Source organism: Dicentrarchus labrax, unplaced genomic scaffold (genome assembly GCF_905237075.1).
Source record: "Dicentrarchus labrax unplaced genomic scaffold, dlabrax2021, whole genome shotgun sequence".
Classification (NCBI taxonomy): domain Eukaryota; kingdom Metazoa; phylum Chordata; class Actinopteri; family Moronidae; genus Dicentrarchus; species Dicentrarchus labrax.
In genome coordinates this window covers 11576294-11598239 of record NW_026136704.1, presented here as the reverse complement: position 1 = coordinate 11598239, position 21946 = coordinate 11576294, and the positions used below count along the sequence as shown (strand labels likewise).

The 21946-nt window shown below is 42.1% G+C and overlaps 1 protein-coding gene across 4 annotated transcripts in view; it reads left to right on the top strand.

Annotated features, from left to right (window-relative positions):
• The first annotated feature begins 7457 nt into the window (after positions 1–7457).
• ssh2a (slingshot protein phosphatase 2a) overlaps positions 7458–21946 on the top strand; it is a 30308-nt gene continuing 15819 nt past the window's right edge. For 2 of the 4 annotated variants that reach the window (XM_051396717.1, XM_051396715.1), the window contains exon 1: positions 17498–18056. In XM_051396717.1, the coding sequence (XP_051252677.1) occupies positions 17929–18056 (128 nt within the window). In that variant the 5' untranslated portion in view covers positions 17498–17928. Of the gene's footprint in view, positions 7656–10397; positions 10442–17497; positions 18081–21946 lie in introns of those variants that run through there. The other 2 variants (XM_051396716.1, XM_051396718.1) reach the window with 2 other exon arrangements.

The following is a 21946-nucleotide window of genomic DNA, read 5'->3' as shown; positions in this document are numbered from 1 at the left end:
CTACAATCAGCAGCTTCAGCAAACAGTCTTGGTCATGCACACACGCACAAACACACAAACACACACACACACACACACACACACACTAGAGTATGAGGTAAAAGAAAGAGCATGAGTGTTTGATTATAGTATTGCTGAGAGGATGATCTTCAGCTCACCCCACCTGAGCCTGAGCCAATGTACAACAGATGTGCAGTAATACATTATGTAGCTGGTGAGTACAGTACATCCTGAGGGGGTGAGAAGAAAACTTTTAGAGAAGTGTCATTATTTCAGCATGTACTTGTTCCTGCTTTTCACACATCAGCCAGGTCTGAAACGAAACTCAAAACGGACATTTCTTTGGTTTAATTGCAACTCGCGGCATGGATGTGCACATTTCTCCTATATGTGTGAGTGTGTTGTGAACTTTATTGTGGCAATTTCCTCTGAGCTCCCTTTCCCTGACTGATGGACACATCCTGTGTTCTCTGTCTTGCCTTATCGCTGCAGATCTATATTAAACAGCGCAGCACAGCCAGCGTATCCCTCCACCCCTGCTGTACCTGTCATCTAAGCATCTGCCTAGCTGCCTGCCTGCCAGCCTCTCTCACTATCAGGTGTCTATCAAGACCCCCAGCTCATTTCATCTATTTTTCCAGTTCTCATATCTTCTTATTTTTTTTCTTTCTTATATTAATTTGGGCATGGCAACCTGGGCTTTGTTTGTGAGTGCATTTGCCTATACGCTTTCTCAAACATGTCTGTGGATGCTGTCCTTTTGAAAAATCCCTCATGGGTTCTGTTTAGCCTTTTGCACTCTGATAACCCTAATACTTCATTGCAGCAGCTCACTTTGACTTTCCACTTTCCAGAGAGCAGCTGAGTTTGACATATCTTTCAACTCTCTTTCTGTCTGTCTCCCCTCAGTTCTCGATATAAATATTTTTGACAGCGATCCCGAGGGTCACTCTTTTTTTTCTGACAGAAAAATCCTGGCATTTACTTCTCTAACTCGCTCCGTCTGTCCTCTCCCTGTCTCTCTATTTTTTCCTCTAGCCAGCCTCTCTGCTGATCTCCAGATACTGCTGCTGCTTCTGAAGAACAGGAAATGAAACTCCTTTTTTCCCTCCAATCTGTTGCTCCCACCCTTTATCACACAGAGACCTTGATTCCCAGCAATGGCTGTCTCTCACTCCCCTAATGAACTCATTTTGCACGAAGGGAGAATACCATCTTATCTCTGCAGAGTAGGCCCCCCTCTCTCTCTCTGACACACTCTCTCTCTCTCTCTCTCTTTTCCCCATTGCTTGCCTCTTCTGCCTTCTCAGTTCATATAACAGTTGCCAAGATACACTGAGAGGTCCTTGATCTGTTGTCTTCTCATTACAGGTGAGGAGATGAGAAAGATGTTTGAGAGAGTGAAATGATCTTTAATAGTAACTCTGAAAAGCATTCTCTCCATTATTTATGTATTATAAAAGTGTTATTGTGCAATATAATTTGTTTATGTCATGTCAGGTGACCATTGTGCATTCCTAGTAGAAGACAACAGAAGTTTATGTTCAAGCCAGTGTCAGCCACTCAAGTAAAAAGTATGAATGTATATATATTGTATTCAGTATAAAATGACATGAATAAAAATGACTGATGATTTCATACATAACCATGTATCTTGTATTGAAGCATCTGCATACATTAGCACGTCAAATGTTGATGCTGTTAAATATACTGTGACGAGGGTAGCGAAGATGTGGTAAAAAGGGAATCAGAAGCCTTGAAACAGCTAAAGCAGTTTGATAATAGATGTTTAGTGTAATTTTTAAAAGTTACTCAGATGGTCCTTTTCCTCCTCCTGGCTGCACGGATGAGGTATTAACAATGCAATAATAATAATAATGACAATAAAGTTGAGGGGGATTCTGAGTAGATAGGTTTTTGGGGCTCTGGTGTTGTTTTCTATCAGCCTCAAGTTGTTTCCTGCAGATATTTGGATAAATCCTTTCATTATCTTTCTTGGTCTAAGTGCCTGCTGGGACACAGAATGACTGGTCACTAACACTATCCACTTTTTATGGATACAATGAGACAGACTCAAATGAGGATAGCAGATCAGATGAAAGTTCATGTGAAAGCTTTAAAAAAACTGGAGGAAGATCAGTGGGACAACTAACCTTAACCCAATCACATAATTTACACTGCTGACCTTTTTAACCAAAGCATACCAATTTTTACATGCCTTGGTTCCCGGCATTGGTTTTCATTTAATTAAATCTGCTATTAAAATGATGTTGAAGTGACATGAACCTTCATTGAGATTCCTAATCCTCCATAATTAACATTTGATCTGTGTGTGTGTGTGTGTGTGTGTGTGTGTGTGTGTGTGTGTGTGTGTGTGTGTGTGTGTGTGTTATATTATTTTTCAGCTATCTCTGCTCTCTGCTCTATATTTATTTAGCATTCAACAAAATGCTAACAAGTAAAGGTTGCATTATATGGTTTAAATAACATGGGTTTTTTTTCTTGCAAATATAGGACTCCTAATCCCCTAATCATTTACTTCAGACTGTGGACATCATGTTCCAACTTTTAACCCATTAATGTCGACAGTGGAATTTTATAATTTCCTTTGAATTCAATTCAATTCAATTCAATTCAATTCAATTCAATTCAATTCAATTCATTTTATTTGTATAGCGCCAATTCATAACGAAGTTATCTCAGGACACTTTCAAATAGAGCAGGTCTAGACCGAACTCTTTAACATTAATTACAGAGACCCAACAGTACCACCATGAGCAGCACTTGGCGACAAGGGCAAGGAAAACTGCCTGTTAAAAGGCAGAAACCTAGACAGATCCTCCGGCTCTAGGTGGGTGGTCTCTGTCTCGACCAGTTGGGGTGAGAGAGAGAGAGAGAGAGAGAGAGAGAGAGAGAGAGAGAGAGAGAGAGCGACAGACAGACAGACGGGTGCACAGCAACAACAGTATTGGCAATGGCAGTCAAGCAGGACCATGGCGGAGGCTCCACCAGGATCCATGAGAACCTGCGAGACGGAAAGCACAAGAACTCCGGGGAAGAAGTGGAGTTAGTAACATGCATTAAAGGGACATGAATGAGTGCAGAAAGAGAGAGGAAGAGAGTAGCTCAGTGCACCATGGGAAATCCCCCGATAGTCTAGGCCTATAGCAGCATAACTAAGGGATGGTTCGGACTCACCTGATCCAGCCCTAACTATAAGCTTTATCAAAGAGGAATGTCTTAAGCCTACTCTTGAATGTGGTGAGGGTGTCTGCCTCCCGAACCACAACTGGAAGCTGGTTCCACAGGAGAGGAGCTTGGTAACTGAAGGCTCTGGCTCCTGTTCTACTTTTAGGACTTTGCAGTACTTAAAGTACTAACTGAGGTATGCACAAATCCATTTAAATGTTTCAACTCAGTTTAAGTATGAGACTACGGCACAGGCTTTTCTTTGCACTTTTTAGTTTCACTTGGGGTAGTTTTTTTTTTTAATTTTTAAGAAAAAACCTCTACAATAATAGGTTAGGAATTTCAGAGCGTCATAACTTTTTGATATACATACTTTCTGGACTGTTAAAATATAGATTCAAAATGAAAAATGATCTACTGCTTTTCCTTGGTCCAATATTTCCATTTTGCAGACCTGAGATCCATATTATAATGTATTCTTATGGGATAAAATTAGTAACCCCTAGTCACTAAGGACTAATATAGTGAGTTGCAGAAATGGCTCCATCTCTAAAAATAGTTATTAGAAAAAGGTTGGTACCATTGGATTCAGAACAACAATAATATATGCTTTTGTCCTGTAAGTCTGATATTTAACATGTCAATGCTAACCTTGTTTCTGTGATGATTACAGTTTATATACTGTATATATATATATATATGGGACTTTTTTCCCTTTATCAGACAGGACAGCTTGAGAGACGGACAAGAAGGGGAGAGAGGGAGAGGGGGGATGACACGCAGCAAAGGGCAACAGGTCAGACCTTAACCATGGCCGCCACAGCAAGGACCCAGCCCCGGCACATGAAGCTCTTGCTCCATCAGGTGAGCTACCAAGTCGTCCTGATGTCTTTAGTTTTTAAAAGAACATTTTGTGTTTCAAGCTCTGACAGAAGGGGTTTTACCTTAACATACTAAATATGGTTGTTAGTCATGAATGGGTTAATACGTCTGCTTCTCCATATTCCCAACAGAGTCTCTCCACAGGGTCACAGCAGGATGAACTCAGCTGCAGCTAATAAAAGTGATATTAGATGAGTTGGATTTACGTATGTCGAGAATTCAGAGAGCAGTTAGCTCTATGAGTCACGCCACAGGGATACAATATGTTGTTGCAGCCAGATCTCAAACGCTTTAATTACTTAATTAATTGATTATTTGGCCAATTGGGGGCCGTTGAACAACCTATAAACGCAACATATGAACACAGAAAACTGTTGTGAATGTGTTGGAAAACAATTACCTTATTAGACATCAAGCAGATAGGGAGCAATTTTAGGATTCATTTGGAGGCGTGTCTCTGGTGACCTGACAAATTCTAAGTCCAATTTTCACTCTCCTTTTAGCTCCAGTTTAGTCTTAACCAACTCCTGAGGGAAATATGTGCCTGTTTAGCTACTAATTGCACCACTATGTTCACCACCTATTGCTCCATCCAAATTTGTGATTCGTGACATAGTGCTATATAAATACAATTGACTTGTGAGTGATCAAACAATAAAGTTAAGAGCCATAAAACCAAAACAATCAGCTGTGCTAAAAAGCTCTGCATAGATGAAAAAGACATGTTATTATCAAAATATTTATTAGTGAAATTTAAGCAAAATTGATATTTAACAAAATGATATATATCGTTGAAAAAGTTGAAAATAAAAAAGAATAATTAAGGGCAATTCATATTCACTATGATGGTTTTAAGGCTGTACATGTTGATTATCATAAGTGTCTGCCCTCACTTAAAGGGTACTAAAGCATCTTGACACCTCACCTCAACTGTGATTTATAAACCTTACCATTTTAAAAACAAAATTCCTGCTATGCTTTTTGCTTTCATTTTGGAGACTAACCCACAAATATTTAGGTGAACACAGAAGTTTTAAAATGATTACAGAGCCAGGAAATATACAGCACAATATAATAACAACAAATCAAATAAATAACATTTGAATGGGTTATAGTGACCAGCTTTTGATTCCTCCACTGTCAAGTCTCCGGTGAAAGCTGTTTTTTAATGGGGTCATATCCCCCCCTGTTGGTTTTAAGGAGTATCATGTTCTTAGAATTAGAGCAGCTTGTTTTGACGAAAGCTGACCACTGGGGGGACTGGAGCTCTATAGAGAGGAGGCGAGTGAGGGGATCAGGGTGTGGACTCAGGATGCAAGGGGGAAAGAATTACAGCAGTTTAAGCAATGCAATGACATCATCATTTATTTACATTTATCTGGTGTCTTTGTCAACTGAACAGTGGAGCATGTCAGTGAATCTATTACAAACTTACTGCACATTTACAGACAGGGATGCCAGTTTTTCTTTTCTGGTGCATTTATTTAATAACTGTTCAGATTAAATTGCTGTGGGTAAGTGGCACAGTGGGGTCAAACATGACTATGGTTTTTATTCTTTTACTATCCACACAATCTACCACATAACCCACCTCACGCATGCACACACACACACACACACACACAGGTCTGCGATGCAGTCTCTTGTGGATAGCAGAGCTTTAATTACAAGGAGGCTTGTCTTTAGTCCCACTGTCTCTGTCTTGACAATAAATCCCTGAAGTAGGCTCATCCTTTGCTCTAATCCTAATCTTGTTTTCTCCAACACACTCGCTTTCTCAGTCTCTCCCTGCCTGTTGCGGTTACCTGTATGCAGAGGATCTATTTTTTCCCCCTCTTCTGCCGCTCTTTTGTCGTGCACCTTGTTCTAATAAACGCGGTCTGAATATATAACTGGAAACAAATAGAGGTAGATTCATATGCACAGCTTCTTGCTCTTACACATACACACAAGGTTTGTAAGGACTAAAGGGCTCCACCCAAACTGCAGGGATAGATAGGGAGGAAGGGGGTGGGAAGGACAAGTCATCAATCATCCTGTCACGTCCTTATTTGCAATCATTGATATCATGTGTTTTCTTTATTTTTATCTCCACTCTCAATTGATCAGTCTCCTCTCATTCCATCTTCTGTCCCCCCCCTTTCATGCTGCTTTCAAGTGCAATGAAATCACTGCCTTTTTGCTCCACGCTACCTAAGTACCTCCTAATCAGTTTTTGGTTTTATTTTGTTCCCTCGCTCTCTCTTTCTCTGCCTCTTCTCCTGTTTTTAACACTAGGCTTATTGGATGATCAATAAAGAAGGAATGAAGGAGAAAAAGATGGAGGAGGGGAGGAAACACTGGGGAGGACAGGGAGAGGAGGAGGCAATGACCCAGATAATGCAATGAAGTGAATCAAAATGAGCCTCCCCTTCCTCAGCTTCACACCCATCCACACCTTCCTTTCTGTCCCCCAACACTCGCTCCACCCCTGGACGTCAACTCTGAGTGTGTGACCATGAAAAGAAAGGAGAAAGGTATTTGTTGTCTTTCTGATTTGACACTTTCCCTCAGGATTTTTTCAAGGCTGCTTGAGATACGGGTTGTGTTACAGTGTTACAGTGCTGTATATCTCCTCTCATCTTTCACCTCCTATCCCTTTCATGAACCTCTCCTGACTTCACCATCATACTCCACACACACACACACATACACACACGCATACACCTCCCCCTGCTTTCACACCCCCACCCCCACATTTCATCTCCCAGGAGAGCAGGAGAGGTGGGTGGGTAACTGAAAAACATAGAAGCACGGAGATGTAAGGTCACGTCTTCTCCTGCAGCAGATCCTCCTGTGTAGTATTCTAGTATTCATTAATCTACAGCCTATATCTTATACCTCAGTCTACACACACACACACACACACACACACACACACACACATACATACAGAGATACATATTAGTAGCGTCACCTATGTATTGATCCACATTATTTTCTGTTTAATTGATCGAATTTGGTAGTGACCTTTGGATGAATGCGAGTACATCCATCAAGCAGACAGCAAACCCGTTTGACAGCTGGTCACTACGGCGCATGCGCCTGACACGGGCAAGTCTTACATTAAGGTTAAGCCAACCGGCGAAACATTATGGAAAGTTATGAGATTTACCTTTCACAATAAAAGCGTAGAATTGTCCGCTTTAAAAGCAACGTGACTTTTTGACTACAGAAGCGCATAAAATCACACAAAATAGCAGATATGTAGTTTATAAATACATACTAAAACAGTAACTATTAAATGCATAGTTTAATAATGTATTGTTTTAACACTCTGAACACAAACCTTTATTTTGAAAAAAGTAAAGACCGGATATTCTCAATGAATCTGTTAGCTTTACTATCGGGGCAACTAAGCACCGAGCAGAGAAATAACCTCAGGAGCTCGGCGTACTGTAGTTCCTGCCCAAAATAATGTCCGGTGTCCCGGCTTTTTCGTCTCCGAGGTGACCGAGCTCTGAGCAGCAGCAGCAGCCGGGATGGCGCTGGTCACCGTCCAACGGTCGCCGACACCGAGCACTACCTCCAGCCCCTGTGTGTCTGTAAGTACCCCTGAACTGGTTTGACATTTTGGCTCAGTTTCGTTGGTCAGTCACAGCGAGACTAACGTTAGCCCCGTTTTCACTGCTCGGGGTATATATATATATATATGTGTGTGTGTACATGGGTGGCTAACTTAGCTGCTAGCATCATACTGTAACCTAGAGGTTGTCTCTCACAGTCCCGCGGAGGGACGCGGGTTTGTCTTCCAAGTTGTTTAGCCTGAAGTTGCACGGCTCAGTTTCATATGAAAGGTGTCAAGTTTTTGCAAACTAACTCCCAGTTTAGCAAGGTAATGTTAGCAGTTCGAGCTCATTTACTCACTTCCTCCCCCAAAGTCATCTCAGAGGAGCCGCCAGACAAACTAAAAACCTTCTTAATCATAGCTTGAAAATAGCAGTAATGTGAAGTTACAAGCCCATATTGGTTATGTTTATTCTATGATTATAAACATCGAATGTGCTGCTTTCTGTGTCCAAATTGCCAGTCATGTCAGCAGCACATCTACAAATTGACTACCATTACCAGTGGTTAGTGGAGTGACAGTGAAGGGAGAGGATCTGCCTGGAAAGCAGGTTAGTGTGACAGGCTTGTCAGACCCTGTTGTATGCAGTGGGACAGTCCTCTTATCCCCTCTGACACTTTGAGGCTTCCCACGTCTGGCTCAAGCTCTAGACACACACCCAGGCAGAAAACAACGGTGAGGCTGCTATAGATAAGACCTATGCTGTCACCCAGGAATAGAATAAAATGGCCACAGTGATACAGAGACTTCCCACTGAAAAGGTTGTCAAAAGGCACATCTTGTGGCTGAAGATCTCTGGTCAACACAACAGAGTTCAGTCACATGCAGCGCAATTTAACCTCCGTGTGTTCCAGGCATCAAGGCCAGTCTGATAGAGAGTCACATGGGACAGCCATGCAAATTATGGAGATGGATTAGGAAAATCCCCGGCAGAGAGAGGGTCAACAAACATCAAAATCTAATGAAAAAGTGATTGTAGAACCATGCTAGTGGTGGGGAAATCTGCCTAAAGAAAAACAACATCATAATCATTAGGGCCATTATTAAGATGGCTGCAGCATATATCACTTGATGGCATTACAGTCCAGAGCTTTCATTTGATTGTGGCTTTTGGAGACATTTAGACATGTGAGGGTTCGTAGCTTTGAGGCGGAGGAAAGATCCCAGGCTGAGGTTACCAGCTGCTTGTCATGAGACCTATTCCTGATGGGAAGCAGCCATGTGAGCGCTCTTGTGAGATGTCTAGTGCTGAGAGGGGGGATAGGGTGCAGAAACCTGGGAAAGGGACAGCAGAACAGAGCAGTGTGTGGAGGTAAGAGCTGGGAACAAAATCCAAAAAGAAAGATGAACAGTCATAAGAGCCCCAGCTGGAATGTCATTGCCACTTCAGCACATCTGTGATAGGCGTTTTCCAGTATGCTGTCTCCTCGGTCTTTTATCGGGGCTTTGGCAAACACAGGTTTCAGATTATTGACCCATCAATTATACAGCTAGAATGTTGCCTTCAGCACAGTGGGGAATAGCCACCCTACAGTGGTAGTGTACAGTAATCTGCCTAGCAGCACACCAAATCCCTTGTTCTCATTGGCTATAAGACCACTCCCTACACATCCATGCGATGGCATGGTAACCATGGTGATCAGCCTGTACATTACATCCCGGCCATAGCCAGGCTTATTATGGTATGTTTTAGTCACATATTGAAAGTATACAGCCCCTACACGTCAGTAATGGGTGTGTGAGTGCTTCGCAGTAGTGTAATGGTATACTGGTATCACGTTTGCCTTTGAAATCTGCTGAGCTAAGCATTATGTTAGGTGTGTGTGTGTGTGCGCAGGAAGGGTTTGGGTCCATGCATGGACTCCTATTTCTCCTGTGTCACCATATTTTGTATTGAAGGCAGGCTGTTAGGCTGCTGATGCAGGGAGCATCATTCAGCCAGTGTCCTCTCCAGGCCTAATCACATCTGTGGAAGCGGATACAGGAATAGATAAAAACTCCCTCTTCCCATCCTCCTCAAGCCACTGCACCTCCTGGCCTACTGCATCCAGCTCTCGCCCTAATCTTCCTCATCCATCATTTTGTATCGTCATCAGCTCGAGCATTAGCATTTTTGTCAGTGTCCATTGCCCCATGACTGTGCCTGTCCCTGTGTGCCCACCCATACTGTACGTATCTGGGGTTTGTGTGTGTTTTGGCCCATGTAGTAGCCAGGATTGACAGATTGATGCCAAAGAGAAAGTTCCCTGAGTTTTGCCAGGGATTACCGAAACAGGCTGGGATTAAAATTGTCAGTGTGTGTGTTGCAAACTGTGCCGGTTGCAGTGGTGGGGGAGGATGATTGCATTTTGGAAAAAGAGAGACAGAGAGGGGAGGGCACAGGCACTAATGTCTGTTTCAGCCTTATCCCTGGTCCCCGCTCTGCTCTGAGCCTCAGTTAAAATACCACGCTGGTCTTGCCTTGCAACTGAAGTCACAGATGAAAGGCTTGACTTAGCCGCCCTAGCCGCCAGCCAATTTAGCGCTCTTTTAATGTAAGGTTAATTTAGTCTGACTCAGCATGTGATGCAAATAGCCTCCCAAAGTCTCTTTGGTCAATGTGATACAGTGTGTCCTGCTGGCTACTGGTATAGGACTGATGTGAAGTGACGCAGGTATTGATTAAATATTCCTTTTTCTGTGATGATGATGTTTTTTTTTTTTCTGTCTGCCTCTGCAGGAGTCGGGCAGTGGTGAGGATGATCGTCGCTCCCAGCCCAGGAGGTGAGACTACTTCCTGTTTTGTCATACTCTGTCTCCAGTTTCTGGAATAACTTTTTTCACATAGTGCCATACAGTAGTGTCTCTAGAAACTGTAAGTTGAGACTCAGGCCACTAGGGGGAGGCGGTACATCAGATTTACAGTGTTTCTTCAATTACTCAACCATATAATCTGTTTCTGTTCTTGAAACATTCATGAAATTGTTGCATTAATTTGATACAGTGCAGCATAACACTACTTCATTTGATCTGCAAGAGGCCAACTTATGTGTCAAAATAAAACTAGTTTATCAAACGACCAAAATCTAAATTCCCATTTTCTCTGCTTAAACCAAAGCTCTAAGAAGTAAACAGTCCACTGGAATTAGGTTTCTCATTAATAAAGTTGGATTTCCTCCACACCTGAATAGTGTCCATCTAAAGTCCTGTCAAACAAACACAGTTGTCAACAAAAAGTCTGTATTCACCAGATTCACATTGTCATTTTGTAGTTTTTCTACTATGTGCCCTGTTCAGTAAGCACCTTAACACAACGGTAATGTCAAAGAGAAAATACAAAATGTTTATACATTTTTTTGTATTGCCCTTGAAATACACAATACATTTCAGTACGCTTGAGAGAACTCAATGTCATTTGAGGATCATCCCAAAGCAACTGAGAATTGGTTACAATGGTTTTGAAATAGTTTTCTTTAATGGTTTTTCATGCTGCAAACAAATAATGTCTTTGTGAGTACGTTTGTCAATATTTGGTCAGTTCACTGATGTCGTAGGTTGTGGTTGTTTTGCATGATTCCACATGGTGGTTGTGGTGGGGTAGATGATTTCTGCTTTTGATGTGTGTATCTGTATTTTCATAAAAGACAAGTACGTCACCACTGTTATTGTCCTTTTGTTTACGTGACTCAGGTGGTTTATGATTATGCTGTATCCTGGGCCAAGGCCCTCTATAAAATTTTAATGAAATTCATAGACTTTACACAGGACAAGCTGAACACAGGGGCTTAATGTTTGTGTGGGTGTTCAAATTACTTTTTTAAAAAAACTATAACCAGCAGCTACTGAAACATTCTTCACTGTGAAGGCTCACACAGAATCTCTTATCACTTCAAATGTTATCCCTATGTTATAGTCTGTAGCAGCACACAATGATTAAACAGGGAGTGGAGCATCAAAGTCTATGCAGCCTTACCATCTTAAATGGACTTTTTAAGGAACCTTTGTGGCCCAATCTAAGCTTTGAAGTGCAATCTAAATAGTCTAGCCTTTATTGTATATTAACAGCAATAGCTATTACTGTATGTACTGATATAGCAGGTATTGAGAACCTACAGTAAGACTTACATCTAAGAGATATACATCTACAGTGTTCAGCTGAGCCAAAGACAGACTGTTCATATCTCTCCCTGTAAGGCCGGTACAGACTGAAGGACTAGTCTGAGTGAAACGTTGCCGTCCTGTCAGGAGGACATCAGATACAGGATAACACTGAAAGCTTGGCACAAGATGTTTTTTAGAAACACTGCACATGACAGACTGATTTCAACCAGAGCCTTGACTCTAAAAGAGCTTTCTGCCAGTCTGCACCAGTGTTGTCTCAGCTTTGAGTGTTGGTGCTAAGAAGCAAGGCAGAGTTCCATACTGTCAAAAGGAGATTGAACATCTCTACTGCGTCATTTTCCTTTTCTTCCTCCTTGGGGTTTGGCTGTTGCCCAGGATCACTCTCAGATATCATTCATATGTGTCTTGGACCCGACCACACTACATGAGCCCAGTGAGACCTCGCCTGGCTAAATCAAATGCATCTGAAAAAAGCTGGTCAGGCTCCTTCTGGTCTAGAGTCGTTAGGAGGGTCACAGTCCGCAGTTTTGAGCTCATCTGCACAGCAGGATAATGTGCACTAACTGGTAAGCTAAAGACATTTAGGCAATTCTTGGCAGCATCTTCAACCGATAACATCTCTAAGTGACTCAGTCACAGTAAATAATTTTTTTTCAGGTGTCACCATCTTTGAACCTTCTGATGGAGACATGTAGGGCTTCGTGGTAACAGTTTTATATATATAAAAGATGAGCTGAGTGCCTCATGTTGAGCACCTAGAGTGCATAAAACCTGGAACAGACTGGAGTTGAACCCAAAGTGGAACATAAAGATTTTATATGTCACACGTATACGAAAACTGAAACTTTATGACATCACTCATGCAAACCTTTAACTCACCCCAGTAGTGCCAAGAAGGACATGTGGTCCCAATTATCTCTTAGGTAATACAAAGAAGTTGCAGCAGCTGGTGAAGTCATACCCACGAGTGCGCGCGCACACACACACATACACACATACACATACATATAGCTTATTGCTCGTACACCTAACATCATTATAGGCCTGTTTTACCATTTGGCTCAGTTTCCTAGCTTGCTATTTGCTCAGCGTTAGCACTAAAACACTTGCGCAGACATACACAGGATGCAGCCAATTGCTGAGTGACCCCTAATGCATGTTACATAAGAGCTGAGAGCTGAGGTCCAATTAATTCCACACCCTACATATGGATTCAAGTAGTTGTACGGGCCAATATATCGTATAGGGGCCACTGAGACTGAGGGGGCGCTTTGGCTTTTACGGCGCAGTCATTTTTTCACTCTGTCTTGATTTCTCACTCTTCTCCAGAGCCTTTGTCTCTTTTCTCTCTCAGTTATTCAGTTGACTACTCACTGACTCACACCCTGTATCTCCCTTATTCTCCCTCTCGCTCTGTCAATGTCTCTTTCATACAGACGCACACAAACAGCTGTCTGTGCTCCCTGCACCACACCAGTGAAGTATAATGTTACTGCAGTGCAATAATGAATCTCTACCGTACACTGTTGCCTCAGGACTGACACAGGTTGTCAAAAACAGTGTTTTTTCTATCCACAGTTACGAAACCAACATTTAAAGGTTTGTTCTATTCTAACTCAATCTTTAAATGGTTGGGGAAATGGTTCAAATAACCAATGAGTATTGTTCTTTTGTGGCTGTTTAACAAATGAGTTGCTTCCTATACTTCCTGTGACTGTCTGCAGAGATATCATGTGATGTACCATGGCTGTTGCCGTCGGTTGCAGCGTCACAAGATTTATACACGGTGTTTGTATGATCACACTGGTTTCTAATTTCCTGTAATAGAGCTTTTAGTCACCTGAATATTTATTCACTGTAAACCCTGTGCACAGTCCTGTAAGGTATCACCTTATAATGTTCAGTGTGGTGGATGACATGACATTACAGAAATAGGACATGAGACGTGCTGTACAACAGCAACATAAAACAGAACTCAATAGATGTAATAAGAGAAGGAATTCATGAAACAAGGCTAAAATGTGGGCCTTGCATGTTTCCTGGATCACTAGTCTGATGCAAGACTACTTAGTCTTTGCACCTGGAACCCAAAGTACAGTACTGTTTTTAAAAGGTAAATTCATGCTGTTAATCATCAGTATTGTGATTATAGTGATTATAGTGATGATCCACTTGTAATGTCAATGATGATCCTTGCTTTCAGCTCTCTTCTTCATTTGGTTCGCAGTTCATAGACTATAGTCAAAAGCAGGCTGTGGATGAGGAAGGTCTGTGGGGAAGAAAGAGGGGCTGTGTTTATCTGTTCTCTTTCCGACCCAATTGTCTGTCCACTGTCTCCCTGCTGTAAAACATTTCTATTTACAAAATGCAGTACAGGTCATGGCAGTGTTTAATTTGAGCCGAGGTTTCTATTCTGAGAAATAACACGAGCCATTACTAAACAACATTCTAACCTAGTTATACATTCTGACACTTGACTGCTCAAGATTACTTGTGGTGCAAGTCTCTTCCTGCACTGTTAAATATCCAGGTTGTATGGACTCATGCATCAGCTCTGACAGAGATGCACAGAAGTAGAGCAGGTTCACCCGGCCAAGAATTTAATGAGTCTGCTGTTAAAAGAACAAGGAGGACAAGGTGCAGTAACGAACACCAAGAAGAGGAAAAACAGTTTGAATCGGTGAATGCTGTCTCCACATGTGGAGACATGCCTCTTTAAGTTTCTAAGCTGGTCCTCTTTCATTTACACTCCACAGTGGATACCACACCTGCCTCTTGTCTTCCTACAGTACACCTGCTGATTAAACATGGAGCACTCCCTGTCCTGGATTAGTGACTACATGGGCATACATATCAGTTTCCTACCATTCTGAAGAGAGACATTGTACAAAGTTACGATGCAGTATTTCATGCACAAGATGTAGATTATGTGGCACCAAAGACACAAATTGTAATTTTTGTAATCAGTCCAAATTCATTCCCTTAATTTTGTGGTATAACAACTGAAATTTGCCACAATGCACCAGATAATAACATGCACATACAACCTCATATGCCACAGAGTACTCTTTTCAAAATGCAGCATATGTCACTTAGCAGTATGGGAATTAGGATTATACTAACAATGACAAACACAGCTCAACACAAAAAGGAATCTTTGCATAAAACGTGGTTGACCCAGCATTGGGAAGATTAATTGACTATAGTCTCAAAAAACAGAAAAAAAACAGATTTTTTTTCAGCTAGTGCTTTGTAGCTGCGGTACAGTACATGTTTGGTTACTGTACACAGGCTACTTCTGCTAACGGGTCCGTCCTTGTTTTCCTTATCTGGCTGTTAAGAGAGCTCCCGGTTTCTCCAAGGTTAAGTTCTCTCTCTTTATCACAGCAGAGTGGGCTAAGTAGTTGGCAAATATTTAAAGTTAAGGCGTTTTTTCTTTTTTCAGCTGTTTATCTTTGTTTTCAATCCTGAAAAGTATTTTTATGTTGTTTGTTTGGAGGTTGAGGCCTGTTTTTAGCTACTGTTATTACTCCATCACACTTTACCTTCAGCATGATTGGTGTTCTTATAATATATTTTTTCAAGGTGCTGTAAATCATACTGTAGGTTATATACTATAGCTCTAAAGGTCAAAGTCCTTTTTATTGTAGAACACTATGGTAACAGTAGCCCTCCGCCAGCTCAGTATATGGTAAACAGCTGGCTTCATGCACTGACAGAGGTGGTAGCAGGATCACTTTAGGGGGACTCCCATTCACATACAAACACACACTTTTAAGTATACACAACTCCATACCGACAGCACCATTGATGTGCATGTTTCTGCCCATTCCCATCAAGGGCCCGAGGAAGACATGATGCAGAAGACGATTGTGCAACTTGTCCAGGGCTCAGCTAAACACCACAACAGACTCTCATGTTACCAGCCCACAGACAAATGACTGAGTGCTGGTAAATTTGACGACACTAAACAGAACCACATGACAAGAGCACTAGAGCTGCTGTGTGTGTGTGTGTGGAGTTTGTGGTCAGAGTTGCTTGGCAGAGCTTATTGGGCAGTCCGCCTTGTGATGCAAGAGTTGTCGATAGGAGGGTGAGACGGAGTAAAGCGTAGTGTGACGGCAGGAGTGTAGGTGTTTGTTTCATATGTAATGTAATCGGTTTAGTTGTAAACAGAAGAACGCTTCAAGTAATAAGGGTGACTGAGTTTAGTTTAGGCATGAAGAGATGTGATGTGACCAAAATCACTGCTTCCAAATTTACAGTGTAGACTTTTTTTTGGGGGGGGGGGGCTTTTATTGCCTTTTATGATAGAGACAGCTGAAGATAGACAGGAAAGGGGGACAGAGGGGATGACTCCTCGGTACATGGGTCGCCAGCTCTACCCACTGAGCTAACCGGATGCCCACAAACATTTATTTTGAAAATTAATTCACAGAATTCAGAGAAGAGGAAATATGTCATATATGAAACGTGTCTATTGGACAGAAATTTGGCTGGGTACTTACGAGACCAACGCCTCATTGGGTATCAGTTATTAATATGATCCATCCTTGGTCTAGGCCTTCATATAGTATGGTCAGTCTAGGATTAGTAGCAACTTCAACTGCAGCTTATGAGTGTTGATAGACTTAGAACGCAAGCATGCACTGCAGATTACAGTGAATAACAATGGGAAAGTTTGTGCGTACCGAGCCAAAGGTGTGTTATATAACAGCATATTTCTCGCTCAAAGTCCTTATTCATACCTACTCCACTCTGGAAAACAGACAAAACATAAAGCAGGCCTTCCATAAACACTGCAATAAAGCTTAGTTCCACCGCGTGAAGGTCATTTGGCACTCACTGGTGTGAATATGAGGGAGGCTATAGTTTTACAGTGTTTTTCAAATTGTTTTCAGCTTACATAGGGCCGTACATGTCGGCATGCCAGCAAAACCGAAAGCGTTTAAGGCTATAAATATAGGCTTTAAAATGAACCATAACACTGCGTCCATCTCACGGCGTGCAGTATGTCCGCTGATACTTGATATCCTAGAGTTGTGAAGGGTAATTTCTCCCCGAGACTTTCTTGACAAGACAGGCTCCGGTATATCTCCACTTCATCTAGATACTAAAGGCCTCCTGCTACAGCAGCTCTGTCTGGATAACTTCAGCCTGTTTCTCTTTTCTCCTTACATAACTCAACCACAACGTTTATGAGTTGGGAGTAAAGGGTGGAGAGAGGAGACAAATGAAGTCTCCTCAGTGAGCTGACTGCCAGACCAAAAGCCCATGTGGGTTTAATTGACTCTATTGCATTAGCTTAATGAGCACAACCCCTTCTGACCCTGCTGTACCAGGACACTCAAATCAGCTGTTGGACAGTAGTTGATTCTGAGAATATTAACTTATTATTAAGATTAATAAAAGCTGTTAGTCTGCCCTACAGTGTTATATAATCTACCATGGGCAACCAGTGTGCCATGTGGAACCAGCTTTGTACCAAACAGCAGTGAATTAGCTGATAAGCACACCCAGGAGGAACAGTGCAATCACCTGCTGGAGTAAATAGCTTCATGGCGCACGGTTGCCAGCGCTTTGTTTACAAACTGTTGTGCTACAGCGAGGGGTCGATGCAGAAGGGCTGCTGTTGTGGGCGGTCGTACTTCCCCGTTGTCCTCATTGGCTCCCCACTTTTCCCAAAACCACATGTCTCCCAACTCCTCCCTCCTCCCCATGACTTCCCCCGGTGAGAGTTTGACCGAAGTCATATGTACTGTACATGCGAAAGGCTGCTGTCTTTTGTAACGGCGAGAACTAGTGTTCAGAAAGCGGTACGGCAAATGATTCAATATGGGGCTCTCTTTCGCTTTAGTGGGAGATCTTGGACGGCGTCAAGCGGCAAGAACACCGTGTTCTAGACTTAGTTGCCCTGCTTAATTTATTGCAACACAATCACTGCTTGGAAACATCTCATTTTTTGCGGTGCTTACTTCGCGGAATATTTCGTCATTTTCTTCTGTATTGCCATCAGTACCACCCAAGGAAGACAGCTGTTTGCTTCCTCTTGAGATGACAGAGCACACGAGTGTGGGAGAGGAGTAAAAGTTTTCTCTCGGACCGAGAACCACCTGACACCCTCCTCCTTCTGCGCTCCCACCGCCGGCATGACCCTCGGCACGGTGTCCGGATCCGACAGCTCGTCGGCGGTCAGCTTCTGCTCCTGCTGCGGGGCCAAGATGGTACCCTGTTTCAGCGACGACGCGGTGGTGTCAACAAATCAGATCAACCAGCTGTAAGTCGTGGCAAGTGGCGGAAGGTAGATGCACTCTGCATTAGGCGGAAGGTTGAGAGTGTTTAATACATTCAAACACTTTGTTAAATTAAGTGTATATGACAGGGACAGGCATTAAAGTTAACGTGAAGTAGCAGGGTCTCCATCCAAACTAATTACAAATGAGCACATCTTCACACTCAAATTAAACTGAAGTTAATGTCTGTATTTTGGAATTGAATTGTTGTATTATGGATAGACTGTTAATACTGCATTTATATATCCAGTCACTGGTCTACACATCTGGAAATTGAAGTAACAATGTGGAAAACTTTCAACATTGTAACACTATGAGTAAACTGAACATTTGTAACAGTTTTGCAACATCAGTGTTTAATGTATTTCCTGGTGACGCAGCAGGGTCTTACTCATCTCAGTGCTCCTTTTTGACCTTACTAAGACATAATGGCTCTGCATGAGAGTGTGAATCATCGTACCTGTTTCACAGGTCCAGACACACGTCATGGATTTGTGGAGACAAGCATACATCACCTGATCACCATATCAAGAGTTTTTGTGGGGCATAATGTCCCTCCCTGTTTTGTTTGTGTAAGGCTGGGATACTGTTTGTTTGAACATGTGAGTGTTTGGTGGGACAAAAATAGTAGTTATTAAGTAGCAATTAAGGCCTTTTTTTAAATCAGGTTTTAGATAAACATCCGGGAAAATAACCTAAGTAACCCGAAGAAGAAGAGAACAGTGTTTATAAGATGTTCTATATTTCTGTATAAAATGTGGTGTTTAAACGTATACCAATAACTCAAGCTAATGTCTGAAGTCTCTGACTCATCGTCAGATAATGTTTTCTAGTGACAGACCCCCCCAAAAAAATTTGGCGTTTATCCACTTGGCACGTGATAGGAAACCAGGAAACAAGCACCCAAATGTCACTTTTAATATAATCCTTAGAGATTATGACAATAGAGCTCCTTGTAAACCAGTAAGAAGCTACACTTGAGATGCGTGGGTGATTGGCTGCTGATCAGATAGCATTTTCTGACCTAAAACTCAAAGCCTCTGCTATTAATTTTAACCCTCTATCTCACAGGTCAGTAGACTGAACTTAATATTATATAAGTTTCTGGCTTTATTCATACTAGTGTATCCTACAGTGATCTTATTGGTGATCTACAATGTCTGCAGATGTAAAGGCAAAGGGAGGTAAAGGCTTCTTTTTGCTTGTGGGTTGTAAAAGGATTTAGTTGACTTGTACATGTGGTGAGGACAAGTTTGCCCTTCAGGACAGATCAAAGGCTAGTCTGTTCCAGTGTTTCCAAACTCTCATGTGGTGCCGGCTCAGATAAGCTTAGCAAATTTGGCGGGGGTGAAAAAAAAAAATCAATGAAGAAATTACTGCAACTGGATTAAAAGATGATGAAATCAACATTACCCAATTTTCCACAAAATCAATTAATTTAGTTCCAGTGTCTGCGTTTCTTGTTGTTTTGTAAGATTTTCGTGCACTCGGTAATTGGTTGTTCCCCGCATGAGAATTGGCCTTCAGTCGTGGTTTTCAGGAAAGTCAAGGACAACCTGTCTCTTGTTGATTGCATTGTTTTTCAGCTCTTTAACACATGATTGAGCGGTGAGGTTATCGAGCAAACTGAACATTTAGTCTTCATTAGGTCTGCACCCAGTCTTTAAAGAAATAGTGTTTTTATGCTAGTTTGCACAAGGAAAGTTTATGGGAAGACACACACACAGTGCGTACTGGCAGGCACGTGTTTCTAGTAAACAGCGGCAGATGTGGGACTCCTCTGACGTCCGGGTTTTGTTGTCTGCGTTGCATGATGCTTGATTGTTTTTTACCAGCACTCCTTTTGTATTGCTCAGGATGGGCAATAGCTCTCATTACAATGCAGGGGATTTTATCATCCTTTGATTTATAGCACCCAGTGTGTGTACATGTGTGTCAGTATGTTTAATGTTTGTGTACACATGTTTATTTAGTTTGTTTATAGTGTGAACGCCAGTACGTGGCAGAATGTCAGCGGGGCTCTAATGTTTAACCAGGGTTTGAATGAGTAATTACAAGTCTCGAGGCTGTCCATGGAGTTAAGTGTTACCTGTGGCTAAATGCCACCTATAACACCATTGTTATCCCACCAATTTTAGAAATACCAGTAAACCCCTCTCTTCCGCTGCACTTGTGTGTTTGTGTTGCGTACCTGTTTTTCCAAAGAAAACTGATAAGACTGAAACGTGACAACTGAGGTGTGTGTTTGTGTGAGTGGCTTCAGCAGCTGAACAGGCATATGGGCAGCTGGATATAGGTCACTAGTTATGCTTGTGTGTCTGTGTGTGTGTGTGTGTGTGTGTGTGTGTGTGTGTGTGTGTAATGCATCTAAAATCAAATAACCTACATAACTTGGTTTAAGTTGGTATAATTAGCTTCAGCAAATGGCGTGAGATCTGACCAGCTGTTTAGCTATCGAGTGTATCACAGTATCCACTGCCCAGCATCTTTATAGTGTTTTTTAATGGATGTGTGTCCTTGACGTTCCACATGTTATAAGGTGCACTTATTCTTTTTGTTACCACAGGCTATCAAAGTTGGAATGGAACCTCTTATTTAGTCATTGTCACTACCAACTGACCCACATTTGGCCTCATTTAGACCAGCATTAAATTGTACTTTATTGAGCTTCATCAGAACTCTTTCTCTGTAGTTTGACTAAAAGTAAAAATGTAATCTGAATCCTTCTCAGAATAGCACTGCATTCCCAGGTCAGGTGTGTTTAGTTCACCAAGGTGGCTGGTGCTCAGACCATGGCCTGCACACTGGATTGTCAGAGAAACTGAAGCAAAACTTGGTCCTCACAACATGTTGGCTGGTGTCTGTGCCTCTATGTTTATGTTAAGTCTATGTTTGTATGACCTGGTAATGCTTTCTCTTTATTAGTTCTCACCCTCTTCTTTTCTTTCTGCCCTCTTCTGTCTAATGCTTTTTTGCATTTGTAATAAGTCTTGAACTTGTTTCTGGGGGAAATTTGTCTTTATTAGACTGTTTACCAGTGAAAGGCTGTGCACCAGAATCGAACTGAAGATGTTGCAGTTAGGTGTCCTTTATGACGCCCCATGAACTTGACTTTTCTCTCCTCTCATCCATCTGTCACTGTGTTCTGCTTGTGACACATTTTCCATGGCCAAGCCTCTGAGTAGCAGGCCCTAACGTGCACCTGTGAACATGAAGACATACACGAACACATCAGCTAAGTCCCTGTCTTTCCCATGGGCTGTATCTGTCTCGGGTGCAAACACATAAGGCCTTAGTGGGGCCTGCCCTGCATACAGCCAGGCCCTATATTTATCCCACTCTCCTCCTGAGAGTGACTAATATGGGCACGGGCCGAAGGAGGGGGTCACCCAGTTATCTCCCCACTATGTGGAGTGGTCCTTACATAGTTATGATTGTGTCTGTGACTGTTGCCCTAACAAGTACCTACCGCTTCACTTCTGCCCAAAGCTTGGGATGGCTGAATGCCAAAAGACGACCCACCCCACTCTCAGTTACACACTCGGACTGGGTCGTGACTCGTCTTTCTTTAACTTTGTATCATCCTTCACTGCTCACCCCTCATTCACCTACTTTGTGAAGTCAGATTTTTGCCCTCTTCCCATATACCCACTTGCCGTATACTTCAGTGTAGATATTTTTTACCTTAATTCTGACTTTTTTCTAACCTTTCTTGTTAGACCATTGAGCAACATACACATAATATAGTTAATCTGAGTACATTAAAACGGACAGTCTCTGATGGTGCATTACAGCATTAGAAATGTATCAGTTTAAATGAGTTCAGTGTACAGGCAGCTGTTATGCATTGACAATGCTGATGTAATGACAGAGT